This window comes from Ctenopharyngodon idella, chromosome 21, assembly GCF_019924925.1.
Source record: "Ctenopharyngodon idella isolate HZGC_01 chromosome 21, HZGC01, whole genome shotgun sequence".
NCBI lineage: Eukaryota > Metazoa > Chordata > Actinopteri > Cypriniformes > Xenocyprididae > Ctenopharyngodon > Ctenopharyngodon idella.
Window position 1 is genome coordinate 4,124,979 of NC_067240.1, and position 25,841 is coordinate 4,150,819.

General features: G+C 36.2%; 2 protein-coding genes and 1 long non-coding RNA gene across 5 annotated transcripts in view; 2 read left to right on the forward strand and 1 right to left on the reverse strand.

Moving 5' to 3' along the window:
• LOC127503785 (uncharacterized) overlaps positions 1 to 25,841 on the reverse strand; it is a 67,219-nt gene that overhangs the window by 15,181 nt on the left and 26,197 nt on the right. The window lies entirely within an intron of this gene.
• The window catches only part of LOC127503764 (prostate stem cell antigen-like), a 29,505-nt gene continuing 8,411 nt past the window's right edge, over positions 4,748 to 25,841 (forward strand). Inside the window, exons 1-5 of the mRNA XM_051877884.1 lie at positions 4,748 to 4,877; positions 4,968 to 5,087; positions 5,342 to 5,473; positions 5,668 to 5,775; positions 8,412 to 8,636. Of these exons, the coding sequence (XP_051733844.1) occupies positions 4,829 to 4,877; positions 4,968 to 5,087; positions 5,342 to 5,473; positions 5,668 to 5,775; positions 8,412 to 8,602 (600 nt within the window). The 5' untranslated portion in view covers positions 4,748 to 4,828 and the 3' untranslated portion in view covers positions 8,603 to 8,636. The remainder of the gene's footprint in view (positions 4,878 to 4,967; positions 5,088 to 5,341; positions 5,474 to 5,667; positions 5,776 to 8,411; positions 8,637 to 25,841) is intronic.
• Positions 11,763 to 16,862, forward strand: LOC127503758 (ly6/PLAUR domain-containing protein 8-like). Of its 2 annotated transcripts, none has more exons than XM_051877870.1 (5): positions 11,763 to 11,903; positions 11,986 to 12,105; positions 12,329 to 12,460; positions 12,664 to 12,777; positions 12,886 to 16,862. In XM_051877870.1, exons 1-5 carry the CDS (start codon positions 11,855 to 11,857, stop codon positions 13,086 to 13,088), a joined length of 618 nt encoding a protein of 205 aa, XP_051733830.1. In that variant the 5' UTR covers positions 11,763 to 11,854; the 3' UTR covers positions 13,089 to 16,862. The 2 variants fall into 2 exon arrangements, with proteins under 2 accessions (XP_051733830.1, XP_051733831.1); XM_051877871.1 differs by having other exon boundaries at positions 12,889 to 16,862.

Genomic DNA, 25,841 nt, shown 5'->3' on the forward strand with positions numbered 1-25,841 from the left:
ATTGAGTGATGATTGACCACTATTGAAGATACCTGATGATAACAAGCAGAATCACCAAAGGAGAAAAATCACAATTCGTGGAGATGAGTGTTTGCTTTAGTTGGGCTCTTGACCCTTGACTTTTCAATATTAGATTTTGTTTGGGTTGTTGTAACTGAATTGTAACAGCCAGACAAGCAAAGAGAAAAGATGATCAGGTGGTGTTGGTTATGTTTTCACATGATCATTATTTGATCTGAATCACTGAACTCATTTAGAGCCCAATCTCTGAGTCAGATTTACATTATTAATTACAGCAGAAGATCAGCTTTATCAATATAACACAAAGGATTTCACATAAGGTGTGCTGATTAAAAAAAAAAAAAAAAAAAAAGTCTTTCTTTTAGGCACACACAGACATCAAGAATCAGACTGTGAATCTCAACAACGGTGACAAGCCGTTGTTCTGATAAACAGATCAACTCTGAACATTAGAAAACAAGCTACTAAAAAGTCACATAAAACAGAAAAAAAATAAATAAAATAATAAATAAAACTAAATAAAAATAGTGACAATAAAGGAAATTACTAAGACAATTAAGTCAAGTCAAGTCACCTTTATTTATATAGCGCTTTTTACAATGTAGATTGTGTCAAAGCAGCTTTACATTGATAACTGGTACATTATTTGGCTGCACAGCAGCTCTTAAAAGAATAGTGTCAATGCAGGCAGATCAAAGCACTGTTGAATATCAAATGTCAAGTCAAATGTCAAGTGTCCCCAACTAAGCAAGCCAAAGGCGACAGCGGCAAGGAACCCAAACTCCATCAGGTGACATCAGGTGGCAGACAAGTGGCAAATAGGTGTTTAAATGGAGAAAAAAACCTTGGGAGAAACCAGGCTTAGTCGGGGGGCCAGTTCTCCTCTGGCCAACAGTGCTTTGTTACGATTCAGGTAGCTATCATAAGTCCGACAGGATCGCAACATTCAAAGTATTTATTCCAGTTCCATCCAATTGAGGATCGTATTCATCACGGCGGTATGGACGGTTGTTGAGGAACTGTGTCGTGGCTGTCGTGTCGATGAGGCCTTCACAGTGGATGATCTAGTTGACTCAATCTCTGCTGATACTTCAGGGCTGCGTTGTGGTCGTGTCAAGGTGCAGGTCCTTGGTCTCACCTGGATACGGCCCGGATCCGGTTAACTATGGTGAACCTCGGGATAAACAGAGAGACTAATATTAGCGTAGATGCCATCCTACTTCTGATGTAACGAGTACATCAGGCGTTATAGGAAGTGTTCCCGGCTCCGGCTGACCTAATTTATGCAGCCTAATAATCCTTTAACGGATTTGAAAATATAAATTGATAATGTGTTATGTGTATGCCAGGTTAAAGAAATGCGTTTTTAGTCTAGATTTAAACTGACAGAGTGTGTCTGCTTCCCGAACAATAGATCTGCTGGCCTCCAAATTCCCCAGATCTAAATCCAATCGAGCATCTGTGGGATGTGCTGAACAAACAAGTCTGATCCATGGAGGCCCCACCTCACAACTTACAGGACTTACAGGATCTGCTGCTAACATCTTGGTGCAATTAAGCTCATAATTTATTCATGCAGCAATGCATGATGGGAGCCATGGATGAATTTTGATTGGTGGCTCCCAGAATGCACTGCAACATGCTTTTTGACAGTCACCACTGTTGAGATTCTTACGCTGATCCTTGATGTCTGTGTGTGCCTTAAAAAAAAAAAAAAACTTTTTTTTTTTTATCAGTACACCTTTTGAGAAATCCTTTGGACTACATTGATAAAGCTGATCTTCTGCTGTAGAATCACAGAGCTGCTGTAATCAATGATGTAATTCTGACTCAGAGATTGGGCTCTAAATGAGTTCAGGTCAAATAACGATTACGTGAAAACATAACCAGCACCACCTGATCATCTTTTCTGTTTGCTTGTCTGGCTGTTACGACTCAGTTACAACAGCCCAAACAAAATCTAACATTAAAAAGTCAAGGGTCAAGAGCCCAACTAAAGCAAGCACTCATCTCCACGATGGTGGCTTAAAAATTGTGATTTTCTCCTTTGGTGATTCTGCTTGTTATCATCAGGTATCTTCAATAATGGTCAATCATCACTCCATTAATCACTCATTATCTCATTAACTTTAACACTACTTCAGTGGGTGGAATAAAAAAATATGGCAGGACTTTTACTTTATGACCCATGGACTTTACAACTCAGATCTAAACAGAGTTTTGTACCTGTAAATATTTAATTAATAATTTAAATGTTTAATAAATAATTTATTTATTTTATTTTATTTACATACAAATAAACATTTTTAAAAATATATATATATAAATATTCTACAAGTATGTGTATTTTATGTCTGTGTCTTAGGGCAGCACTGTCTCCTCACAACAAGAAGGTTCCTGGTTCGAGTCTCAGCTGATCCAGAAAGTCTTTCCTTCAGATCTGGTTTCTCTCACAATCCAAAGATGTGTGAATTACAGATGATAAGTTGTCTAAAGGTGTGAAAGTGTGTTTTACTGCCTATGGATGGATCCGTGGCTGAGTTTTTTTTTTTTTTTAACCTTGTTCAGAGGTTTCATGAACGTCTATATCGGATGTTTAGAAGACGTCAAAAAAAGACGTCATAAAAACTTTCATTCTGGCTCCTCAGTGGACGTCTTTTCAACGTGAGCCATGACGTCAAAAAGACGGCTTCTGGACATAACTTTGCTCAGATCAGTTCACGTGCGCGTCAGGCTGCCACTTCTCTTGAACTGCTACAGCGATCTGTCACGACACATTAAAGAGCGCCAAAATGGTATTTATGTTTTTTTATTCCGAAGTAAAATGGGCAAAATACAAATCGCACTAATTATACATTGATTTCCCTTAATAAAAAGTAAATTGAGTAAAACGGTGTAAAAGGTTTAGGATTAGTAATCTGGCCCCTTGGTATGAAAGAGAAAAAATGTTGGCCCTCGTTGCTATCGAAGTTGCCCATCCCTGATATACACCCTTTCTTGGAAACGGTATTCTCTGGTGACTGTGGCCTCTTTCAGCAGGATAATGTGCCCTGCCACAAAGCAAAAATGGTTCAGGAATAGTTTGAGGAGCACAACAACGAGGTTGAGGTGTTGACTTGGCCTCCAAATTCCCCAGATCTAAATCCAATCGAGCATCTGTGGGATGTGCTGAACAGACAAGTCCGATCCACGGAGGCTCCACCTCACAACTTACAGGACTTAAAGGATCTGCTGTTAACATCTTGGTGCCAGATACCACAGCACACCTTCAGGGGTCTAGTGGAGCCCATGCCTCGACGGGTACACAACACACACACAAAAAAAAAAAAATCATATAATGTAAATAAATTGTCACAGAATAAGAATATGTGAATAACTCAGTTTTGACAAAATTGTCAGATAGAATCTTATAATTCCAAGGTTACGATATTTTGTTTTTTTTTTAGTCATGTGTTTGTGAATGTGATCAAAATGATAAAACTCACTCTGTGTTCTAGGGTCATTAAAGTCTTTCACAATGTCTAAAGTCTGATCATTAATGATCACAAAATTAATCTTATCATTCTGTTGAAACACGATGAATCATGTCCCATGCAGAGTGTACTGTAGGTGCTGGTTGCTTTATTGCTTGTTTCCTGGCTTCTCATTAACTTCTCATCCTCTTCATTGAATGGTAATCCCTACAGCCTTTTTATTTAAATTGAATTTTCTTCTGCAGAACAAAATAAGTTCTGTGTTCTACAGAAGAAAGAAAGTCATACTGGTTTTGAATGACATGAGGGTAAATAAAAGATGACAGAATTTCTATTTTTAGGGGGTAACTACACTGTAAAAAATGAATGTGATTTTAACAGTGAAGTATTGTAAAAACACTACGGAAAAAAATTGTAAATAGGTTAACAGTAAGTTCCAGTACTATACACAGGGAAAAACTAAAAGCTCTTACCAGACATTTTATGTAATTTTCACAGTAAAATGCTGTAAATTTTACAATTTGTAGAAGTAAAAAAGAACAAATCAATGTATAATTTACAGTCAAAAACTGTAAACTGATATTCCCACAATTCCCTGTGTGACACTCCACATTTGAAAGTATTTTGTTTAAAAATCATGTTTCTTAATAGTTTTTGTTATCAGTTATGTACATTAGGGTTTTATGTTACATCTTCTGTTGTTTAATGAATGTTTATTGCATTATGTAAGTGTTGTGGGTTACCATGATGGTGTTTTGCGTTTGCGTGAATGACTCTTTGCACCCTCTTTACATTAGTATATACTTCAGCTTGTGGAAAAGCTATTTGTGATGAACTCTGATTCTTCATGTGGCTTTCTCTTTTATTATTATGGTGGTTGTCAGTATATGTTAAAGGTACAAAACAGATTTTAGTAGTAGTGTGCATTGTTGAATTTACTTGTTTACATTCAAATTTTCTTGTTTGTAAATTACAGTTTTATACTGTAAAATTGAAAGTTTGTTCTGTAAATGAATTTACAGTTTTTCTGTATTTTTTACAAAATTATTCTGGCAACCACAGCTGCCAAAATTATTTTGTAAAAACTACGGAATATTTTTTACAGTGTATCACTTTAAGAAGGCTGGTTCAAGTAGACCTATACATTTCTTGCAATTCCTTTTTAAACTTTCTTTATCTTTAACTGGCAAGTAAATTATGTAAGCTGAAGTTTCTGCTTCAAGAAATGTCTACTTCTGTTAAACTTTAATATTCTCATGAAGATCCTCCCCTTTGACAAGCTATAAAATGAACTATGAAACAGGTGCATAATTACATTCACCTCCTGAAAAAAGATGGATCTGCAAATCTCAGTTTTTCTTCTCTTCATTCTTTTCACTGCAGGTACAAAGACAAATAGTGTTTGTGATGTTTTTGATTACTAATACAGATCATTAGATGTTCTCTCTCACTGTCTCTGTTTTATTACTACAGGACACTCTCTCCGCTGTTATGAGTGCATGAGTGTGACGGGTTCTTGTGCGGGACAAACGGTACAAACATGTCCCAGTGGATTTTCTCAGTGCGAGAGTTTAACAGGAGTAACAAAAGTTGGCAAGTCCAATATGATTTAAATTTACTGTTATATTTGACTAATGGAGATGCTGCTATAATTCGCTGGAGCTGCAACAGAGCGAATACTAATTTTTCTGATGGAATTGACAATTTCAATCACAAAATATTCTATATAGATTTTTTAATCTGTTTTCCCTCAGATTGTTATGATTTGTATTTAAATTTTTGAAATAAAAAAGTGCTAAATTATTTTTCAAGTTTAAATGGTCTTTCCTGTATCATTCATATGTTAGGTGACATTACTTCTAAAGTGCAGGCTAAAGGTTGTGTTCCTGTCTGTCTAAGTGGGTCCATAAACTTCGGCCTTGTCAGGACATCTGCTTCCTGCTGTAGCACAGACCTGTGTAACCTCCAAAATGCTCCAGGTATTATACTTAAATGACAATGTGCAAATCTTCTGTAAAGTCAACACTCATTTTACTTCCAAAGGACATTAAATCAGAAAATAAAACAAGGGTGTGACTTGTCTGCCTAGAACTGATGAGCAGTAGCTAAGGGAGTGTTGTTTCATTAGATATTTTGTACAGAAAATAAAAGAATGCTTGATTTCCTCCTGTAGATCCCTCTAATGTTCCAAATGGAAAGAAATGTTACACTTGTGATGGGAGGAGCTGCTCATACACATTGAGCTGTTCAGGGGACGAAGACCACTGCATTACAGCAACAAGTGAGAATCTGAAAAAGGAAGAAGATTAAAGTCATTATCTTTTAAACTCTCTAAGGTTTAAACTAGTGCTGTCAACATTAATGCATGCGATTATTTTTTCCAGTTTAACGCTTACGATATATGATCACACTCTTTTTCATGCAAATGCTTTTAACCCATTTAAGCGCGCCAAAAGAGAGCGTGATGTCTGCGAATGTTCTCACACACACAACGCACAGAAAGACATGCGCCAGAATCGAGTTCTCTTTCGCGCTTGAACAAACAATAACACACACAGTAAAGCCAAAAATGTCTGTTTTGTCGAGCATCCTCATAAGAGCAACCTTGAATGAGTTAAATAAAGTCTTAAACGTAAAGAGTTGTGAGAAAACAGGACGCAGCGGCAGATCTTAAAGTGACAGCAGCCAATGCTGTCTGTCATTGAAGATAATCAAAGAACAAATGAAACAGAGATAGGCTATAACTTATGCAGTGCAGACTGTTTGATAACTTTATTCAATTTCTGTATATTTCCTCTTTGTTAGACAGGTAGGAAAGGCACAGGTAAATATGACATTTATTACGAGTTTATGTGAGGATTGTTTTAAGTTTACTTAAATTAAAAGTTGTTTTTTGAAGCCTAATAAATGTTAAATTGATAGCTTTCAATTACGCTGTAATGTTGAATGGCTATAATTCATGTTTAAATTTGGGGGGGAATCAATTTCATCGAGACATCAGTGCAATTGGTATCAGTGATACTGCAGGGCTCGACAATAAGGACTGCCCGATGTCCCGGGGCCGGTGTGAACGACGCTCGGGACAGTAGACGGAACTGTCACTTGCCCGATCGGGCCACTGCTGTAGGGTGTGTGATATATATCGTCTATGATATCATAATTGTTGATTTAACGATCTGAAATTATCGAGTATGTCCCTCACTTTACAAAAACCAAACAAAAACACACCCATTGAGTGCACGCATGCGTAGTCTAGTAGGTTAGACTAGTGCGCGTGAATATTTAGAGCGTATGCTTTCACTGCATGATTTAGTCTATTAAAATGCATATAGAATGCATCAGAATTTAAGATAAGGGGCAAAAATGACCCTGTATATCTTTCATATTTATATAATTTAATATAGTTAACCAATATTAAACAAAGAGCACCGTTTTTCTCCAAATATCAGCACGATTACAAATGTGATATTGATTTTATACAGCGTACAGTTTAATGAACAAGAACTTAATATCAAGTGACTTACATTTTAGACACCAAATCGCCTGTTTCGCTCTATTTCGCCTACGAAAATAGTTCCAAAGTCCACACAGAATTGTTTTGCGTCTCTGAGAAACACTTCCTGAATGAATCAGCCGTTTGAATGAATCGGTTGAATGTCAATGACTCGTTCATTAACAGGGACTTGCTGCCACCTACTGGCGGGTTTAATTTCACGTTTAAAGTGTCTTTTCATTTTTTAAAAGAATTTCAAATACCAGTATTCAACGTTTTATATTTTCAACATTTCAAAATATTATTTATGCATCTGTAACTGCTCTTGACTGATTAAATATTAAATAAAGATTTATTAAAGTTAATCTATAGTTATATAGTTAGTTATACATTAGATTACAATTTCTGTACCTGAAAATCACCTGTTTAAACCTACATGAAAAACTTGAAAAGCACCGTTTATTTCATTTATATGTTTGTTCTGTTGTATTTATTTTTGCTATTACTCATAATTTGATTATTTGTTACTATTTTATTACTTACTGTTTATTTGTCTAACAATATTTAAAAATTTAAGTGAGTTAATCTAGTAGCTTTTGGTGTCATAACCCTATTTATTAAGGTTACATGTATCAAAAACAACAAAAACAATAACTAGGCTTGTTTAAAGGAATATAATTGCGCCTGCTGCACCCATGGTACGGCAGCAAAGTTCCTTGATTATTACACCGGAATGAGAGTATAGTTCCTAGCCATATCGGCCTAGAAAATCGCAACTTTTCATTTTCCGTTGGTCTTAGTACACGATATAACTACAGAAGAGTCAAGTTTTAAATAGGAAAAATATCGAAACTCTTTTGTCATTTTTGAGCGAGACGCTAACGGTCTAATCAGATTCAATGAAATATGCTAAGCTATGCTAAAAGTGGTACCGCCAGACCCGGAGATCGGCTGAATGGATTCGAAAACGGTAAAACTCAACTGTTTAACTCTAGGGGAGTTGGAAAATTAGCCTATTTTCAAAAAAAGTGGAATGTTCCTTTAATAGGCCCATTTTCTTTTCTTTTACTTTATTAACTTTTTGTTGTGGGGCAAGTGAAAATTTTGGCGGGTCAAGTAAAAATTTGAACCACTGGCCCGACCGGGCCAGTAGAAAAAATCCTTAGCGTTGAGCCCTGTACTGGCCTTCATTCATAAAAAGTATTTAAAATATACTGTCTTTATGTTGTTTCTACATTAATTTAGAGATTAACTGTGCAATTACATTATAAAATATATTAAAAAACATAAAAACTTACGTTTTTAATTGTGATTAATCACGATTTATCACAGATCTCAAGAGGTGCTATGACAGTGGGTCAAGTAGGACTGGTTACTCTTAAGACTGAATCAACCTTTGTTTTTCTTTTCTTTCTTTTCATCAGCGACTTCTGGAGGCCAGACAACGATGGTAAAAGGCTGTGTTACTAAATCCATTTGTGATGCCACAACATCGGTTAGAAATGTTGAGAGCATCTCATGTTGTGAGGGGAACCTGTGTAACGGTGCTCAGAGTGTCTCCCAGAGCTTCCTGTTCCTCTGCTGTTCTCTGCTCTCCTACTTCCTGCTGCACTGAATCCAGCAGCTCTTCACATCCTACAGTCAGACACACTGTACTGAATATAGAGCTTGTAGTTTCTCTGTACTTCTCTGTGGTGTCCTGATTTGATTTTTTGCAGTAAAATTCTGATGTGACATTTTATGAAATAAAATATTACATCACCTTTCGTCACCTTCTCGTCGCTTCATAACATTAAAGTTGAACCACTGTAGTCACATGGACTGTTTTAAATATGTTTTAGTAGCTTTCTGGGCACTGAAAAAGGGAGTGTTATTGCTGGCGATGCAGGCCTTACTGAGTCATCGGATTTTATCAAAAATATCTTAATTTGTGTTCCGAAGATAAACGAAGGTCTTAGGGGTGTGGAACGACATGCAGGTGAGTAAATGATGACATAATTTTCATTTTTGGGTGAACCAACCCTTCAGTTCACTCCAGCCATTGTATTTCAAGCTCGACATGAAATACAATGGCCTCAACATACTAATGTATAATTTATACTAATGACAGTAACAAGTTTGCTTTTGAGGCTCGCGCAGCCTCTAGAAGAGAAATTGAAACAAATGAGCGCAGCACAGACAAAGAAACTCAGTTAACATACTGCGGTTAAAATTCAAAATGAAGAAATTTTATATTTATAACGATATATGATACAGTTCGGCAACATTACACAGCCAAGAGTGCTGTTTTCATGAACACCATCACGAGTGAAAATGTGACTGATTTCATACAACAGTTCAATAAGCAAGTTTGCTGTCTTGTTTTGACAGCAAAAATTGTTCCAAACAAAGATCGCAGCAGAACCATAGCGCATCTCACAGCGACACTCAACTGTGTGTTTTTAGCTAATGAATGAATCAGTGTTTTGAACGAATCGGTTGAGTCAAAGATTCAAAGATTCAATGACCCATTCATAAACAACTGCCTCATTCTTGATTGAGTCAGCCTTTTGAGCGAATCATTTGAATAAATGACTCGATGACTCACTCATTAAAATGGTCACCTGCCGCCACCTACTGGCGGTTTAACTTTTATGTTTGAAAGTATCATTCTTTCTAACATTTCTTATTTATATAGGCCTATTCATAAAAAAAAAAAAAACAATCTCATAACATTATTTAATGCAGTTGTAATTTTTCAGTGTAAATGAATTAATTTAATTGGTAACAGCCCGATAGTGTCTTATTATTGTAATTCAAATTTAAGAATTTAAAATGAAAGATGAAGCATACATTTAATAAGATTAGGGAAAAAATTGTTAAATATCACAAATATGCAGATTTAAATATGTCAAAGCTGATAGAACACTGATGAGAATATTGCTTCAGAATAAATTATAGCCTATTTACAAAAATCCTATTTTTTATGGACGAGCAACTTTTTTACTGAAAGCACATGACAAGACTTAATGTCATGCTTTTATTTCATCAAGGCTTGATTATTGTAATTCCTTTTATATAGATATTAAACAAGCATCTCTTAGCCGTCTCCAAATGGTACAAAACGCTGCTGCTAGGCTGCTTACTGGTGTGCATAAATGAGAGCATATTACCCCGGTACTGATATCTTTGCATTAGCTCCCAATTCATTACAGAATTGATTTTAAAGTTTTGTTGCTGGTTTTTAAAGCTCTGAATGGTTTAGCTCCTGTATATATTACTGATTTACTATCTGTTCGTAATCCTGGAAGGTCTCTTAGTTCTGCCAACCAGAGACAGTTGAACGTTCCTCTGGCTAGACTGAAATCAAGAGGAGACCGAGCCTTTGCTGTTGCTGCACCAAAACTCTGGAATACTCTACCTATTTTTATTAGAAATGCCTCTACACTACATGAGTTTAAAACAAAACTCAAAACCCATCTTTTTTCTCTGGCTTTTAATTGTTGTTGATGTGTGCTGTGTCTGGTTTGTTTTGTGCTGTAATTTATGTTGTACATGGTGTTATAGTTTGTTATACTGTACAGCACCTTGGTCAACAACTGTTGTTTTTATTGGTGCTATATAAATAAAGCTGAGTTGAGACTTAATGTGCTGCCCCTAGATTTTGCTGGTGCTCTTTTTGAAGTTGGGAGCACCAGTGCTACCAAGTAAAAAAGTTAATTCAGAGCCCTGTGGTGTTATAAACGCTACTTTTAAGCAGACTTGTAGGCTATCATACCGAATATAGCGCTATGGAAAATTATGATCACTTAACGCTCGCTATTTACTTCATAGTTTTGTCGTTTATTTTTGTCGTTTTTATATTTTGTTTCGTTACTCTAGTCATTGTCAATGGATTTTTTTTTATTATTATTTTTCTCCTGTTGTCTCTCCTCCTCTTCCAGTCCTTCATTGCAACCTGATACTTCTCATTCCCGCTGTTTTCCTGGCAGCCAGAGGTTCGTTTCCCGTACAAAGACGTAACTCGCTGCTTCACTACGATGCATCGCTGAAGAAACTCACTAGCTAGTCACGACTGTTTATGAATCCGTTTGAGATCGAATTAATGCTAGATGTTTTGACGGATATGGCATCTGAGGACTAATTTCATTTTTCTCGGTTATTTACTTTATTTCCAGATTCAAAGCATTGGCTCGTTCTTACCAGAGCACGTACGCACATGCGCACACTTTAAAAACGGTGCTTTCAATGTCTTGACGTAAATGACATTTGTGCATGCGAAATAAAATATATAGATTGTAGTGAAGTGCTTATTTTGCTCAAGACAATGATTTATTAAGTCCACATGTCATGCAAACAAGAAGTAGCCTATGCTTCTGACCACAGCTCGAGAGCTGTCCTTCCAACCACACAACTTTGCGAATGTTTATTGGAGCTATAGTTTCGTGAATCACCGACTCGTTAAACTATGCTGATAACAACGGAACTTGCAACAATAATTGGCTAATGATGCTTTCGGGAAACGCACCCCAGAATGGTCTGGCATTCTTGAGCTTGTTTGCCCACCCTGTTCCTGGAAGCATACCAACAGTCGGCCTCTGAGTCACTGTGCTCTCGTCTGGTCTTCGCTAAAGCAATCTGCTGGTGCTGCCACTTCCTCCCCAGTTCTCCAGTCTGTTGTTACCTGGGGCTGGTTAAAAATGAATGCTTAGGTGTTTATTTTCAATATGTTTGCACTGAAGTATTGCTCAAAATGTCTAGACCCGCCCTAGACCCATTTTATGGGCATACTCACACACATTTTCAAATGAAGACCCTCCTCTTTTGATAAGATATAAAATTGACACTGAAACAGACACACGTTATTTCATTCTCCTCCTGATCAAAGATGGATCTGCAAATCTCAGTTTTTCTTCTCTTCATTCTTTTTGCTGCAGGTATAAAGACAAATAGTGATTGTAATGTAAATGAGAATAATAACAGATCACTGATGCATCTCTCTCTGTTTTATTACTAAAGGACACTCTCTCAGCTGTTATGCGTGCATAGGTCTGAAGGGTTCTTGTGCAGATCAGGAGGTAACAACATGTCCCAGTGGATCTACTCAGTGCGTGAGTTCAACAACAGTGACACAAATCGGTAAGTCCAATATGATGGATTGAAATTTACTGTTATATTTCACTGGTGGAGATGCAGCTATTATTTACTTGTTTTTCTGGCGGAATTTACAAAATCTTCTGCATAGATTTCTTATATTTCTCTTAGATGTTTTGTATTTAAAAATAGTTTGAAGTGAAAAAAAAGCTACATGTTGACAATTTTACAGTTTAATTGGTCTTTCCTGTATTATTCATCTTTTTAGGTGACATTGGTGCTAAAGTGAAAATTAAAGGTTGTGTTCCTGCCTGTCAAAATGGGTCCATGAACTTAGGCAGTTCAAAGATGACTTCTTCCTGTTGTGACACAGACCTGTGTAATGTCCAAGATGCTCCAGGTATTGTCCTTCAATGATCATGTGCAACTGACTATCTTCTTTAAAGTCAACACTCATTTTACTTCCAAATGACAATAAAACGAATGTGTGGCTTTCTGTCATGAACTGATTTAATGGAGCCGCTAAAGGAGCGTTGTTTCATTAGATATTTTACAGAAAATACAGAAAGTAGAGAAAATAAAATAATACTTATCCTCCTGTAGATCCTCTCAGCACTACTGTCCCCAATGGAAAGAAATGTTTTTATTGTGATGGACAGAGCTGCTCAAACACATTGAGCTGTTCAGGGACTGAAGACCGCTGCATTAAATCAACAGGTAAAAAAAAAAAAAAAAAAAAACTGGAAAAGGATGAAAATTGATGTTATTTTTGTATCTCCATGCATCAACAATTTTAAACATTTGATTTGTTTTCTTTCTTTTCAGCAGTGACTTTGGATGGCCAGTCATTGCTTCATAAAGGCTGCATTTCTAAATCCATCTGTGATGCTGCTGCTTTAGCATTTAATAATCTTAACCTCGGGAGCGTCTCATGTTGTGAGGGGAACCTGTGTAACGGTGCTCAGAGTGTCTCCCAGAGCTTCCTGTTCCTCTGCTGTTCTCTGCTCTCCTACTTCCTGCTGCACTGAATCCAGCAGCTCCTCACATCCTACAATCAGACACAAGCTATATATTCAGTACAGTGTGTTTTCTCTTAACTATCCTTACTTATTCAATTGATGAAAAATCTCTCAATATATTTTAGTTTAGTTTATTTATTTATTTGAAAAGGGACCATGTATAATGTTTCCATTTCATGCATTGTAGCCCAAGGCAAATTTTCATCCGCAGTCATCCAGCAAGTCATTGCTTACATAAATAATAAAATAACACAAACAGTTCCAAAAAACATACATACACATCCTACTGTACCAGGGGCAAAAATAAATAAATAAAACAAATAAAAAGTCAATTAAACTTCAACCATGTCAATGTTTACAGAGTTGTGTAGATTTTAAAAAAGATTTAAGCTTCAATTTAAAAAGACCAATAGATGTACATCCTTTTACAGTATAACCTAAGGAGTAGCAGCTTTCACTGAGAAAGACGATAGTCCAAAATCAGAATGATGAAAAGAAACAGCGCAATCACTTATGAATGATAATCTAGATCTCAGAGTTTTTAGAACCATTAACCAAATCTAAAATGGTCAAAACCCAAAAATGTATGTTTCTCTAAGATCCTACAATGATAATAGTGATTTGTTTTTTATCTAAAATTTTTAAAGTAGGCTATGTTTATATTGGGATTTAAGGATTTAATCAGTTTCACCAGCTTGACCCAACATGACAAACAGTATAAGAAGGGATCGTAGCGAGCATGAAAGACTTAGCCTAGCTACATCAATGGAGAGACATTGTCTAATTTGTCCAAAAGTTATATTTAATAGTCCTCACCATTTTCTTTACATGTTTTTAAAACTAAGATTTGAGTCCGAGATAATTGAACTTCACCAAAGTTTGCGTAACAATTTCTATCTTTTCACCATTAATAAAAATATCAACACTGGGAGAATGAAAATTTGTTTTAGAGAAGAACATTCCTTTTGTTTTCCAATGTTCAGTGTTACGTCCTGTGATGTAATTGTGTATGTTTTGGATGTTCACATGTTGTTCTCTCCTCCCTCTCTTTCTCTCTCTCTGCCAAGCAGCGCTTCAAATCATCTGCAGCTGATTCCAATTAGTGGCAGCGTGGTTTACTTGTTACACAATGTTAAAACGGAGCAGAGAGAAACAGCTCAAGAGAAGTCCCTTATCTGCTATCCCAGAGACGTTGTTGTTTTATTTGCTATTGAGCAATTTGTGAAATGTAAACCTGAAGTGTGGGTACAAGGACGTTACTGTTGAGATTCTAATTTAAAAAGAAAAACTTTGTGATTAACTATCAAAGGCTTTACGCAGGTCTAAAAATATAGCAACCACTAATCTTCCTTTGTGAACTAATTTACTCTGAAACCAAACTGCATACAATGTAAACCAAACTTGTCAGTTGTTTCGAAAACTATCTTCTCCACAACATTTAAGAGTACTGGCAGTATGCTTATAATTATTAACTTCATCAAGATCTCCAGATTTAAAAATATTAGTAACACTGACTTGTTTCCATGCACTTGGAAAGGTGAAATGACAAATTAATGAAATGAGTAATGACAATTTCTTTGTGAGCTATTACAAACATAGTGTCAAATTGATGAGCATCTCTACGTTTAGAATTTTTTAATAAGTTAATAATTTTGTTGACTTGCATTTCATTAGTCATGGTTAGATTAAAACCTTTACCCACATCATCAATCGGAAGAATATTTATTTCCCTTCTTAAAATTTTTCCCTTAAATCATGAACAGAATTAATAATAATAATTAAAAAAAAAAAAAAAAAAACCTAAGCAATGGCATAATTGTCTTCATTTAGCTTTCCCTGAACTTTAAGCTTAAAATCTCGTATAAAATTTGGTTCCTTCTGTAAAAGAGTATTTAGGCCTACGTTTTTACAAATTATTGCCTTTTGCCTTGTTCATTAGATGAAGATAGTAACTGGAATTAGCTAATCTTAGCTCTCGAATAACTTTTTTTCTCAGAGTTAATGCTGAATCCCTATTTTTCACCAGCTTCCATAAATTCTCATTGAACCACGGTGAATTATTTTTATGCTTGATTTTTTCTGAACTCTAACAGTAAATTTATCTCTTACAGAATTAATCCTATTAAAAAATGTATTACAACCATAATCTATATTCTTATGACACGATCACCAGCTGGTGTGCCCAGGATAAACACCAGAGGGCACCAAAAAGTCCTCTCTGTTCTCCCATAGGACAGGAAATAGTTATTTTTAAAGCGATGTAAAAAAAAAAAAAAAAATATTTAAAAAATATTCACATTATCCACAAACTGTGTAAACAACAAATGGAAGTAGTTACAGTACGTTGGATTAAAAGACTTTCTTGTTTCAGACAAGCTCTCATGGCACTATATGCATCCTCTCACACATGCACAAATCCATCCACAAATACTGTATATGAAGAGCTCCTACAAATGCAGTATCAAAAGCACAACTATGCATGTTTCTTTGTAAACTGTATTGTAACAACATGACCATACAAGGACTTACAAGAAGCATCATATTCTTTTCCTACTAAGTGACACTGAGACAACCACAGACACACATTGTACTCAAACACACAACCACAGAAACACATTGTATGCACATACACCCACATCCAGACCACATTCATGTCTGATGTGACAAGCAACACAGCTCTTTTATGGTCATTTGTATAAACAGTTTTTTTTTCTACTAAATATAACAGCCTTTTCATCCAAAATGTAAAACCAGAAAAAGTTTACATTATTTTCAAACAGAATTAAAGTCTTCCTATGGACTGGCATGTACAGGCACAACAGGGCTAAAGTTCCTTAAGGGTTAAAGGCCTTTTGTTTTTTCCCATAAAACACTAAACCTATTTGTCACTATTTGCACTAAAAGTAGTCCACAAAGTCACTGCATGCAGCTACTAAGAATCTCTGAAATGACATATTGAGACAAATGACTTTGAATTCTAAGTTCTGTTTAAGTTTTGTTCAAGCTGATCATTTCAATCATTTTTTCATCAAGTTCTGGTAGGTAAAAGGATAGTATTTGGGATAAAACCCCCCTTGTTGCCCCGATGTCGAAGCCAAAGACCAACGACACCCAAAACACCGTTAGATTGGCAGAAGCTGAAGATTTATGCTTATATAATCAATACTGCACTAAATGCAAAATACGGCAGATCTTATGAAATGGTAAAAAATCAATAAATGAGAAAATTATTCACTTTCCTCTTAAAGGGATAGTTCACCCAAAAATGAAAATTATCCCATGATTTACTCACCCTCAAGCCATACTAGGTGTATATGACTATATTCTTTCAGACGAACACAATCGGAGTTATATTAAAAAATATCCTGGCTCTCAAGCTTTATAATGGTAGTGAATGGGGCTTGAGATTTTGAAGCTCAAAAAAAAAAAAAGTGCATCCATCCATCATTAAAGTAATCCACATGGCTTAAGGGGGTTAATAAAGGACTTCTGAAGCGAAGTAAAATAAGTAAAATATCCAAACTTTTGTAAGTAAAATATCCAAATTTAAAACTTCATAAACTGGCTTCCGGCAACACCTGTGTCTAGTTCTGGCGGAAGAGTGACCTCTGACCCGACGCATGACGTGTTGACGAACACAGAAAGACATGTTACTCTTGTAATAAATGTAATAAATTGAAATAAATATATTAAACTTGTCAGTTGCAAATGGGCTCCATTCCAATGTTTTGTACTTATTTTTGAAGCAATGTAAAATAAAAATAAAAACACCTATGAGACTTTGATGTGACTTGGTTTTAATATGTTATAAAGTGCATTTTGTTTCATGTCACTGACCCAGAAACTGTGACCCATTTGTAAATGGAAAATAATGTTCTAAAGAAAAAAATACCCAAACCACAGAAGGGACTTCTGTCTCCTCTTTTCACAAGAATAACATGCATCCTCTCAACTCTACACAACTCTGATCTGCAAACACTGTATATGAAGAGCTCCTAAGTGCATGCATTAAATACACAACTATATGCTATTTGTAAGCTTAATCAATACAACCAATGCATAAATACACACTGTCACGATCATATTCTGTTTTGTCTTGTCTAGTTTTTTTTTTAAGTCTTTGTTTTTATTGTCACTGTTTGCTTTAGTTCAGTCATTAGTTGTCAGGGGCTGCGTCTGAAAACTTAAAAATGCTGCCTTTGGAGGATGCATTACAAGGTAAGGCATTAAGGCACGTCCGAATCCAATGTTAGCTTCACTTCCTGTCTCCTGAGATAACTTCATCTGATTTTTTAAAAGCAGTTTCCGTTGCTGCCTTTGATATCCCACAATCATGTGAGCTAAAAAATAAAGATGGTGTCCGAAAGTTGCGGTTGTTGGTGGCCAGTTTGTGTGTAAATGTATGTGTATGACCAACGTTTTCCACTTTTCATTTCTAGCTAGATATTACTATTGTAGTAATTATATTTGCTTAGTTTTCATTAAAGCTCTCTCTATTTTGCTGTTGATCATTAAACCGTTACGCTGCCTAAGACATCTGTATGAAATCAGTTTACTGAGGTACCTTTGTGCACAAACACTGCCTGCAAAGTCATTGCCTGATAAGGCGGCAAGGAAACAAGGCTGCATCCGAAAACCTAGGCAGCTGACTTGTTGCCTCACTGCCAATGACTTGTACGGCAGCATTTGTGCATGAAGTAGGGCTGCACGATTATGACAAAAATCATAATTGTCGATTATTCCTTTGAAATTGTAATTGCGATTATTAATTATGATTATCACAATTTACATTGTGTTATATATGTGTTATAAAGTGCATTTTGTTCCATGTCACTGACCCAGAAACTGTGACCCATTTGTAAATGGGTCAAGGATGTATTGAAAATATATTATACTATATATATTATATATTATAATATATTATATTATAAATTTATACCATTGTTTGAAGCAACTGCATGCCATATTTTTGTATAAAAATAAAAAAACAATCTGAAAACACAATTTTTTATTGTTTTTCTATAGCATTAAACCTCAAATGTCAACTATATACAGGTTTGGTTTCTTCTTTAAATAATAATAATAATAATAAAAAGTCAACATATGCATGCATAATAGGGGATTTTGCCACCAGAGAACTAATGTTCCCCTAGGCCTGAAGTGAAGTAAACTGCGCTTGTTGTTGTTACTTTTATTTTGACGGCGCTGAGAACAGTTCAGACAGATCCTGAGCGCACAGTGCTCGCATTCTCCGTCTTCATTAGTTTACAATCTGTTTAACAGTCCTGTCTAATACGTTATTAGATAGAACTGTTAAACGAAGAAAATAGACAGTATATAAAAAAGTATTAGCTTTTGCCGTGTGGTTGATGCCCAATGTCGCTAGCTTAGCATAAATACGTAATCGTGTTTCGCTTGGTCTGCTCAAAGTCGCCCTGGATTTTCTTCATTGCGTACGGTTGAGAGCCATCTAACACTGTTTTCCATGTTTGTAGAGTTAGTTCGTGGAGTAAATATATAGGCTGTGGGCACGGCTTTTTAAAAATGGCGGGTGCTGCTGGTGTTTCGCGTGCATTCGACATATCAGTGTACGCCTACATCACTGGTAGCTCCTTTTATGCTGGGTTAGACATTTTACACTCTGTAATGGTCGTGAACTCGTGATTCGCCTCTCACAACGTGACATTCTCATAACGCACCTGTAAAACACGCAGAATAATGTAAGTGGATTTTTTTTCCTTGTAATCGCGCCTTTGAATGATTACGAAATCGTGGGATCCGTAATCCTAATCGCGATTAGAAATTCCATTAATTGTGCAGCCCTAGCATGAAGGCACCTCACGAAACTGATTTCGGACAGACTTTTGAGCCAGCGTAACAGTTTAATGATCTACCGCAAAATAGCGCAAGCTTTGGTGAGAAGCAAACAAAAATTTAATTACTACAGTAGTAATTTCACGCTAGAAATGACATCAAAAGTGGAAAATGTTGCTCAAAAATGCACATTTACACACAAACTGACCAGCGCAACTTTCGTACACCATCTTTATTTTTCTAGCTCAACTTTTACAGAATGGAAAGCTTTGCGGGATATCAAAGGCAGCAGAGGATATCAAAGACAGCAGAGGACACATCTATGCTGCCTTCATCTATGCTGCCTTCAAAAATCGATCAGAGGAAGGTATCTCAGGAAACAGGAAGTGAAGCTAACATTGAATTCAAACGTGCCCTGATGCCTTCCTACCTTGAAATGTGTCCTCCAAAGGCAACATTTTCCAGTTTTCAGACACAGCCCAAGTCAGCAGCCTTCGTTTTTGGATTAGCCATAGTCATTAATTAGTGTCACACCTGTTCCTTTTTCAGTTGATTACCTGCTTCTGTGTATATAAGCCTTCAGCTCCCTTCTGTTCATTGTCTCATGTTAAAGTCCCCCATAGTCAATAATTTCATCCCTTAAAACTCATCTTTGATCACCAAAATTACATATTTAAATTTTTTTCCTATGAAAATAATTTCTTCATGCCTTAAAATAGCTTGCATGTAACTCTACACCCTTGCTTCATTTAGTATACGTGGGCGCATATGCAAATTAGTCTCCGCCTCCACTCAATCAATTGGTTTAATTCAGCCATATATGTTTGAACCAGAAACTGATTCAGAAGAAGACGAGGAAGAGGGAATTATACAGGCTCCTCTACAAGTCAATGTATCAGAATGGTAATGTGTTTTATGTTTCACTCTCTACAACGTCGGACACATAACGGTAATTAAGATATGGAAAACGGTCATAAAGATTAGGAACGACAAAGGGTGAGAAGAGGGTGAGTAAATGATGACAGAATTGTAATTTTTGGTTGAACTAACCCTTTAAGAGCTTATGATTAAATAAACAGAAAATTCACTGCTTGCTTAGGTGGTTAATGCCTCTATTGCGCTATGACTGTATATGATTAAATTTGATTAGAAATAATTGGTTTGTGTGCCTCTTATTTTCATGGACATTCACGAATCGTATTGAATTATCAAAATTATGCCATTAATGTGAGGGCTAAATAAAAAGCAAATAAACAACTCAGAAACTTAGATATCAGTGCGCTTTATGAAATGTCAAAATCAAACTTGAAATGGCCTAAAAAACATGATGACTGTGTGGGGTTTTTTTCGTGAGGAATCAGCTTGGTGAAATTAAAGGTAGGGTAGGCAATTTCGGAGAGGCTAGCAATAGCAAGCTAGCATTGAAAGCATAAGGTCCCACCCTCCTTTTAGAGCGCTCTCCAAAGCCACGCCTCATTCAAAACACATGAATGGACACAGCCAGAGCAGAGTCTGCAAAGCATCATGAGAGACAGCATTAACTTATCTCAAAGCACATAACATTACAATTATAATGAACGTAAACAACTTACAGAGCTCTTACTTGTACCACCTGACTGCTGCCGATTCTTTTCGGCATTGATAGTTTTGACATAGAAACACATAAATCAGAGTCTGAGGAACGTCACGGGTTGCCACCTTGTGGTTACAACATGGTGCGAACGCAGCATAAGCTCATTTTTTTGGTTCAGGAGGAACTGTAAAAGGTGGTTGCTGTTCCTTTGTGGTGCTCAGTGATTTTCCGTATTCAACTCTGCATAGCCTTATGGAACATGCTGATGACGTGTGATGTCTGCGCGAGCATGTGTGCGGAGGTACAGAAATACATGTGTTGACAGGCAGGTAGGTCATCCTATCATTGCATTCGGATGGACGAAAAAAAATTTTGGTCCTGAGACTTCCACAGAAGATACATGTACATGTTTTAATATTTAGACTACTTCTGTTATTGATAGCTATCAGGATGTGAAGAGAGTTTCAACCAGTATAACAAAAAGTGTTTATAAAAAATTGCCTACCCTACTTTTAAAGGTACTTTGTGTCTGTGACCAATGTTTACCGAGCTTGATGACTGATGAAAATAAGTTGACTATTAAAAAGAACAGCTGAACATCAGTTCACAAATAAACTATATTGTTTAATAGGGCTGGGACAATAAATCGTTGAATCGTGAATCGAGAAATGATTCTGGATTGATTCTGAGATTTTCCGAATGCATCACGATTCTCTCTGGAATCGATTCTGAGCTTAGTTTTTAACAGCAGATGGCGCTGCGTGCTTTAGAAACAGCTGTACTCTGCTTGCTTCCAATTCCTCACACTCACCACTTAAACAGTACTTGCATTAATCTAAGTACTTAGCCAAATGCACGAGCGCTCTTCTTCGTGAGCATTTGAGCATGCGGTTAAAAACTAGCTTAGCGCGCCATCTGCTGTTAAAATCTAAGCTCAGAATCGATTCAAGAGAAAATCGCGATGCATTCGGAAAATCTCAGAATCGATCCACAGAATGATTTATTGTACTATCGTTTAAATTGTCACTGCCTTTAGTTATTAATTTGGAATAAATGTAAAATGCGTAAAAACACTAACTTGCTGAGATTTATACTTGGTTTTAATAAATAGAACAAAATAGAATTGTATTTGATTTCTCTTTTTTTTTAATGTAATGATTATTTATCCAGGAAAATGTGACAACGTTAAGTCTAACTGGTATATGAAACCTAAAAAAAAAAAAAATAGAAAAAATAAACAGTTTGAAAAACTTTCCTCCTCATTTCAGAAAACCACTGCACACCACTGGTTTTACTATATGACTGTTTAATGTACAGACAAAATCCAACACAACACTTCCTTAAACAGGTGTTTTTAGCTAGTTGCAACAATACAGGATACTGAAGTTAAAAGAGAATGGAAACTAACCTTGACCTGATTTCTCAGTAACTTCCAATCATCACCACGCAGTGAACTTGATTTCACCTGATTTCAACATGGATCCTGTACCATAACTGTTGACCCTGGAACATCATTCCAATAATAAAAATTTTTAAAAAATGTAAAAAAAAAAAATCAGATTTGATGGATAGGTTTAGAGTTAATATCAAATTTAGGCTTACAGAAAGGTTAGGGTTCTTATTCACCTCTCATTTCAGTCTGATTTTAGGTTAGTTATATATATGGGTTGTATCTTGAACTGAAGTCTAACTGTCTGGTTCGAAGGTTTATAAAGTATAAACATACATTTAAATCTCTTTTGTCAAGCCCTCTATACCTTACTGAAATAAAGCAACCTTGACCTATATCAATTTCCTGTTTTTTGGAGGTTAGCACTAGTTTGATTCTGGTCTATAGTTGGTCGATCAGAAAAGCAATGCTGTTCATTATCCGAAAGTTTATGTGTTCAGATCCAAAACATAAATGAATTTGATGTTACTGGTTAAGAACTTTACAGTTTGTGTTTAAAGGAATAGTTCACCCAAAATCATTGAAAATCTTAATTTTCTATCCTTTCTGATTAATGACTAACAGGTTGGCTTAAGAGGACCTATGTTTACAAGTAGAAAGAATGATATATTTATTAAACTTCACTGTGTCATTAACTGACAGGTAAAATTATGCAAGCTTAAATTCCTATTTTATTTCATTTTCTTCCTGATAAACTGTCATTTTCTCATGAAGACCCTCCCCTTTTGATAAGCTATAAAATGAGCTCTGAAACAGACACATTATTTCATTCTCCTCCTGATCAAAGATGGATCTGCAAATCTCAGTTTGTCTCCTCTTCATTCTTTTCACTGCAGGTACAAATTGCTTTTTATCATTTTTACTTGGTAAACATACAGATCATTGGATGTCTCACTTTCTCTCTGACTCTTTTTTATTATTACTAAAGGACACTCTCTCTACTGTTATGAGTGCCTGACGGAGAATTGTATAGAAAGACTCGTGAAATGTCCCATTAATGCTTCTAAGTGCGAGAGTTCAACTGTGGTGACACAAGTTGGTAAGTCCAATATGATTGTTATTTTGAACAGATGGATGCTGCTATAATTTATTGGTGCTGCAACAGTGGAAATGTGACTTACCACTAGACCAACTTATTTACCTGGCGAAATTTACAAATGCAATCACAGAATATTCTATATAGATATCTGATATTTAATTTGTTTTCTCTCAGATTGTTACAGTAAAAAAAAAAAAATGTTTGAAATTAGAAAAATGCAAAATTTTGTCTTTTCTCTAATTTTTGCAATTTACTCTCACTGCTTCTTTCAATTTTCAACTTATAAGTAACTTTTCAATCTAAATATTGTGCAGCTGATCTGCCCTTTCCTGTATCATTCATGTTTTTTCAGGTTTCATTACTTCCAAAGTGAAGGTTAAAGGTTGTGCTGTTGACTGTCAAAGCGGGTCCATGAACCTTGGTGTGGTAAAGACGTCTATTTCCTGCTGTGGCACTTATTTTTGTAATACCGAAGATGCTCCAGGTATTGTACTTTACTAAGTAATGACTATCTTCTTTAAAGTGAACACACTTCCATATGACATTTAATCAGGAAATAAAATGTAGGGTGGGACTTGATTTTTTTTTTTTTTTTTTTGGAGCTGCTAAAGGAGTGTTGTTTAAATAGAAATTATATTTGTAGAGGAAATAAAATAAAAGAACACTTCTTTCCTGCTGTAGATCCCAGAGCTAACATCCCCAATGGAAAGACATGTTACTATTGTGATAAGAAGAGCTGCTCAAACATCATGAGATGTTCAGGGACTGAAGATCGCTGCATTTCAGACAGAGGTGAGAATCTGCAAAAGGAAGAAGATTAAAGTCATAATTTGTGCCTCTCTATCATTAATGGGTCTTATTTTTAAGCTTTACAGTTCATATATATGGCCAACTAACTCAGACTGACAAAACCTTTGCTTTCTTTCCTTTTATCAGGAACTTTTGGAGGCCAGTCAATGATTGTAAAAGGCTGTGTCTCTAAATCCATCTGTGATGCCGCAGCATCTGTTAACGCTCAGGGCGTCTCATGTTGTGAGGGGAACCTGTGTAACGGTGATAAGAGCTTCACTCAGAGCTACATCCAGAGCGTCACCCAGAGCTACAAGTATAACGGTGCTTAGAGCGACACAGAGCTTGATGTATAACAGTGTCACCCAGAGCTTCCTGTTCTCTGCTCTCCTACTTCCTGCTGCACTGAATCCAGCAGCTCTTCTGATTCTACAACGAGACACGCTGTACTGAATATATAGCTTGTATTTCTTTGTACTATCCTTACCTGAAATTATCACAGATATAAATCCTCTATAAAAAAAATTGAGTCTGAGATTTCACTGATTACAGAGCTGGTAAAACTATGGGAAAAAGTAATATAAAAGTACTTAAGTAGGCTACTATAATGAGACCGAAACGTTTGTGTTTGATTTTTGTTGCTGCTTGTGTCTGTATCACAGGATTATAATTCTTAAACATTCATAATTGCTAGAAAATGAGAGATGAAGGCCATGATACTAATGTTTTCCACCAGAGGGAGGCAAAGAAAAAATTAGGCAGCAGAAAAGGCAGGTGGCGATTGCCTTGACATGTGAGATGTATGGTTTATTTAAACTGCAAAGGTCAAACATAAATTAAAATTATTCTGACAGATGTGAAGATGGAGGTGAAGGTGGCACATTGTTCACTTTGAGTGTAGATCCATTACCTGCGACATGTGAGACTACAGTCATTTTCCTATTGGTACATAATAATTCAATAGGAATACAATTTAATACAAACCTTAATTTCACTGAGGAAGTTCCACACAGGAAGTTTTCTCTCACAACAAAACACAAAATGCAACAAGTTTTAACCAGTTTGGCACAAACTACCAAACATTGGGTTACACTGACCCAGCTGGTATAGAAATATTTTTAAAAAAATAACACAATAAAATGACCCAACAGGCTGAACCCAATAAAGGTTTTGGAGCAGTTATATCAGTGTGCAGACATCCAGTTTTTTTTTTTTTTTTGCCAACGTTTGCCCTTTTGTTGTTCTGCACCTAAATCATGTTTGTGGGATGTGCACACCTTTTTTTGTATTTAAAATAAATATAATCCAGCATTTTTTAGAGCGTAGTAAGAGGTTGATTAGCTGGTTTAGGTGTGTTTAAATGGGACTGAAGCTGAACTGTACAGGACAGTTGGACAACTGGATCTGTTATCCAGACCGGACTATTGTAATGCTCTCTCAGCAGGCCTTCTACTGTCAAGCCTCTGTAAATGATCCAGAATGCGGCAGCAAGAGTGGTCTTTAATGAGCGGAAGAAAGTGCATGTCACACCTCATGCATTGCATTGACTGCCAATAGGCGCTCGCATCAAAGTCAAAGCTCTGAAGACAATCACCAGCTCTGAACTCACTAGTTCAGACTTGTGTGCTTAGGTGCCCTCCAGAAGCTTGCTATATATATATATATATATATATGTTTATTATTAATATGAATTTTATTAATATGAAATCATACTATACTATGAATCATACTATAAATAAGAAAATAAAACTACCAGTAGGTGGTGGTAAATGTCTAAATGGGTAAGTCAATGGCCCTGTCCCAAATGGCACACTTCTTTGCACTTTTGGTCTTGTGGACTTACAATGGCTGCCGTGTGCACGTGTCCATTAAGTCCACGAGACTGTAGGGTGTCCCATTTGTCAGTTTTAGGCTTCAGAAGGGTGCCTGTGAGTGCCCCCTTTGTGGCCGATATGCGCCCTTGATGCAGACTTTTGCTGATCCCGCACTGGGTGAGCTCCGCGGCAGACATCTTCACGACAGTCAAAGTGGCGTTACGTCATTAAAATTGCGAACTCATAGGAAGCCCACAAGTGTTTAGGGTGCCATTTGGGACAG

What these genes read in the sequence shown, in the direction of transcription:
- LOC127503758 (XM_051877870.1), top strand. Translation starts at nt 11,855, where the DNA reads ATGGATCTGCAAATCTCAGTTTTTCTTCTCTTCATTCTTTTTGCTGCA. An exon ending in TAATGTCCAAGATGCTCCAG is followed by an intron (nt 12,461 to 12,663) that starts GTATTGTCCTTC and finishes ATCCTCCTGTAG; the next exon opens with ATCCTCTCAGCACTACTGTC. An exon ending in CCGCTGCATTAAATCAACAG is followed by an intron (nt 12,778 to 12,885) that starts GTAAAAAAAAAA and finishes CTTTCTTTTCAG; the next exon opens with CAGTGACTTTGGATGGCCAG.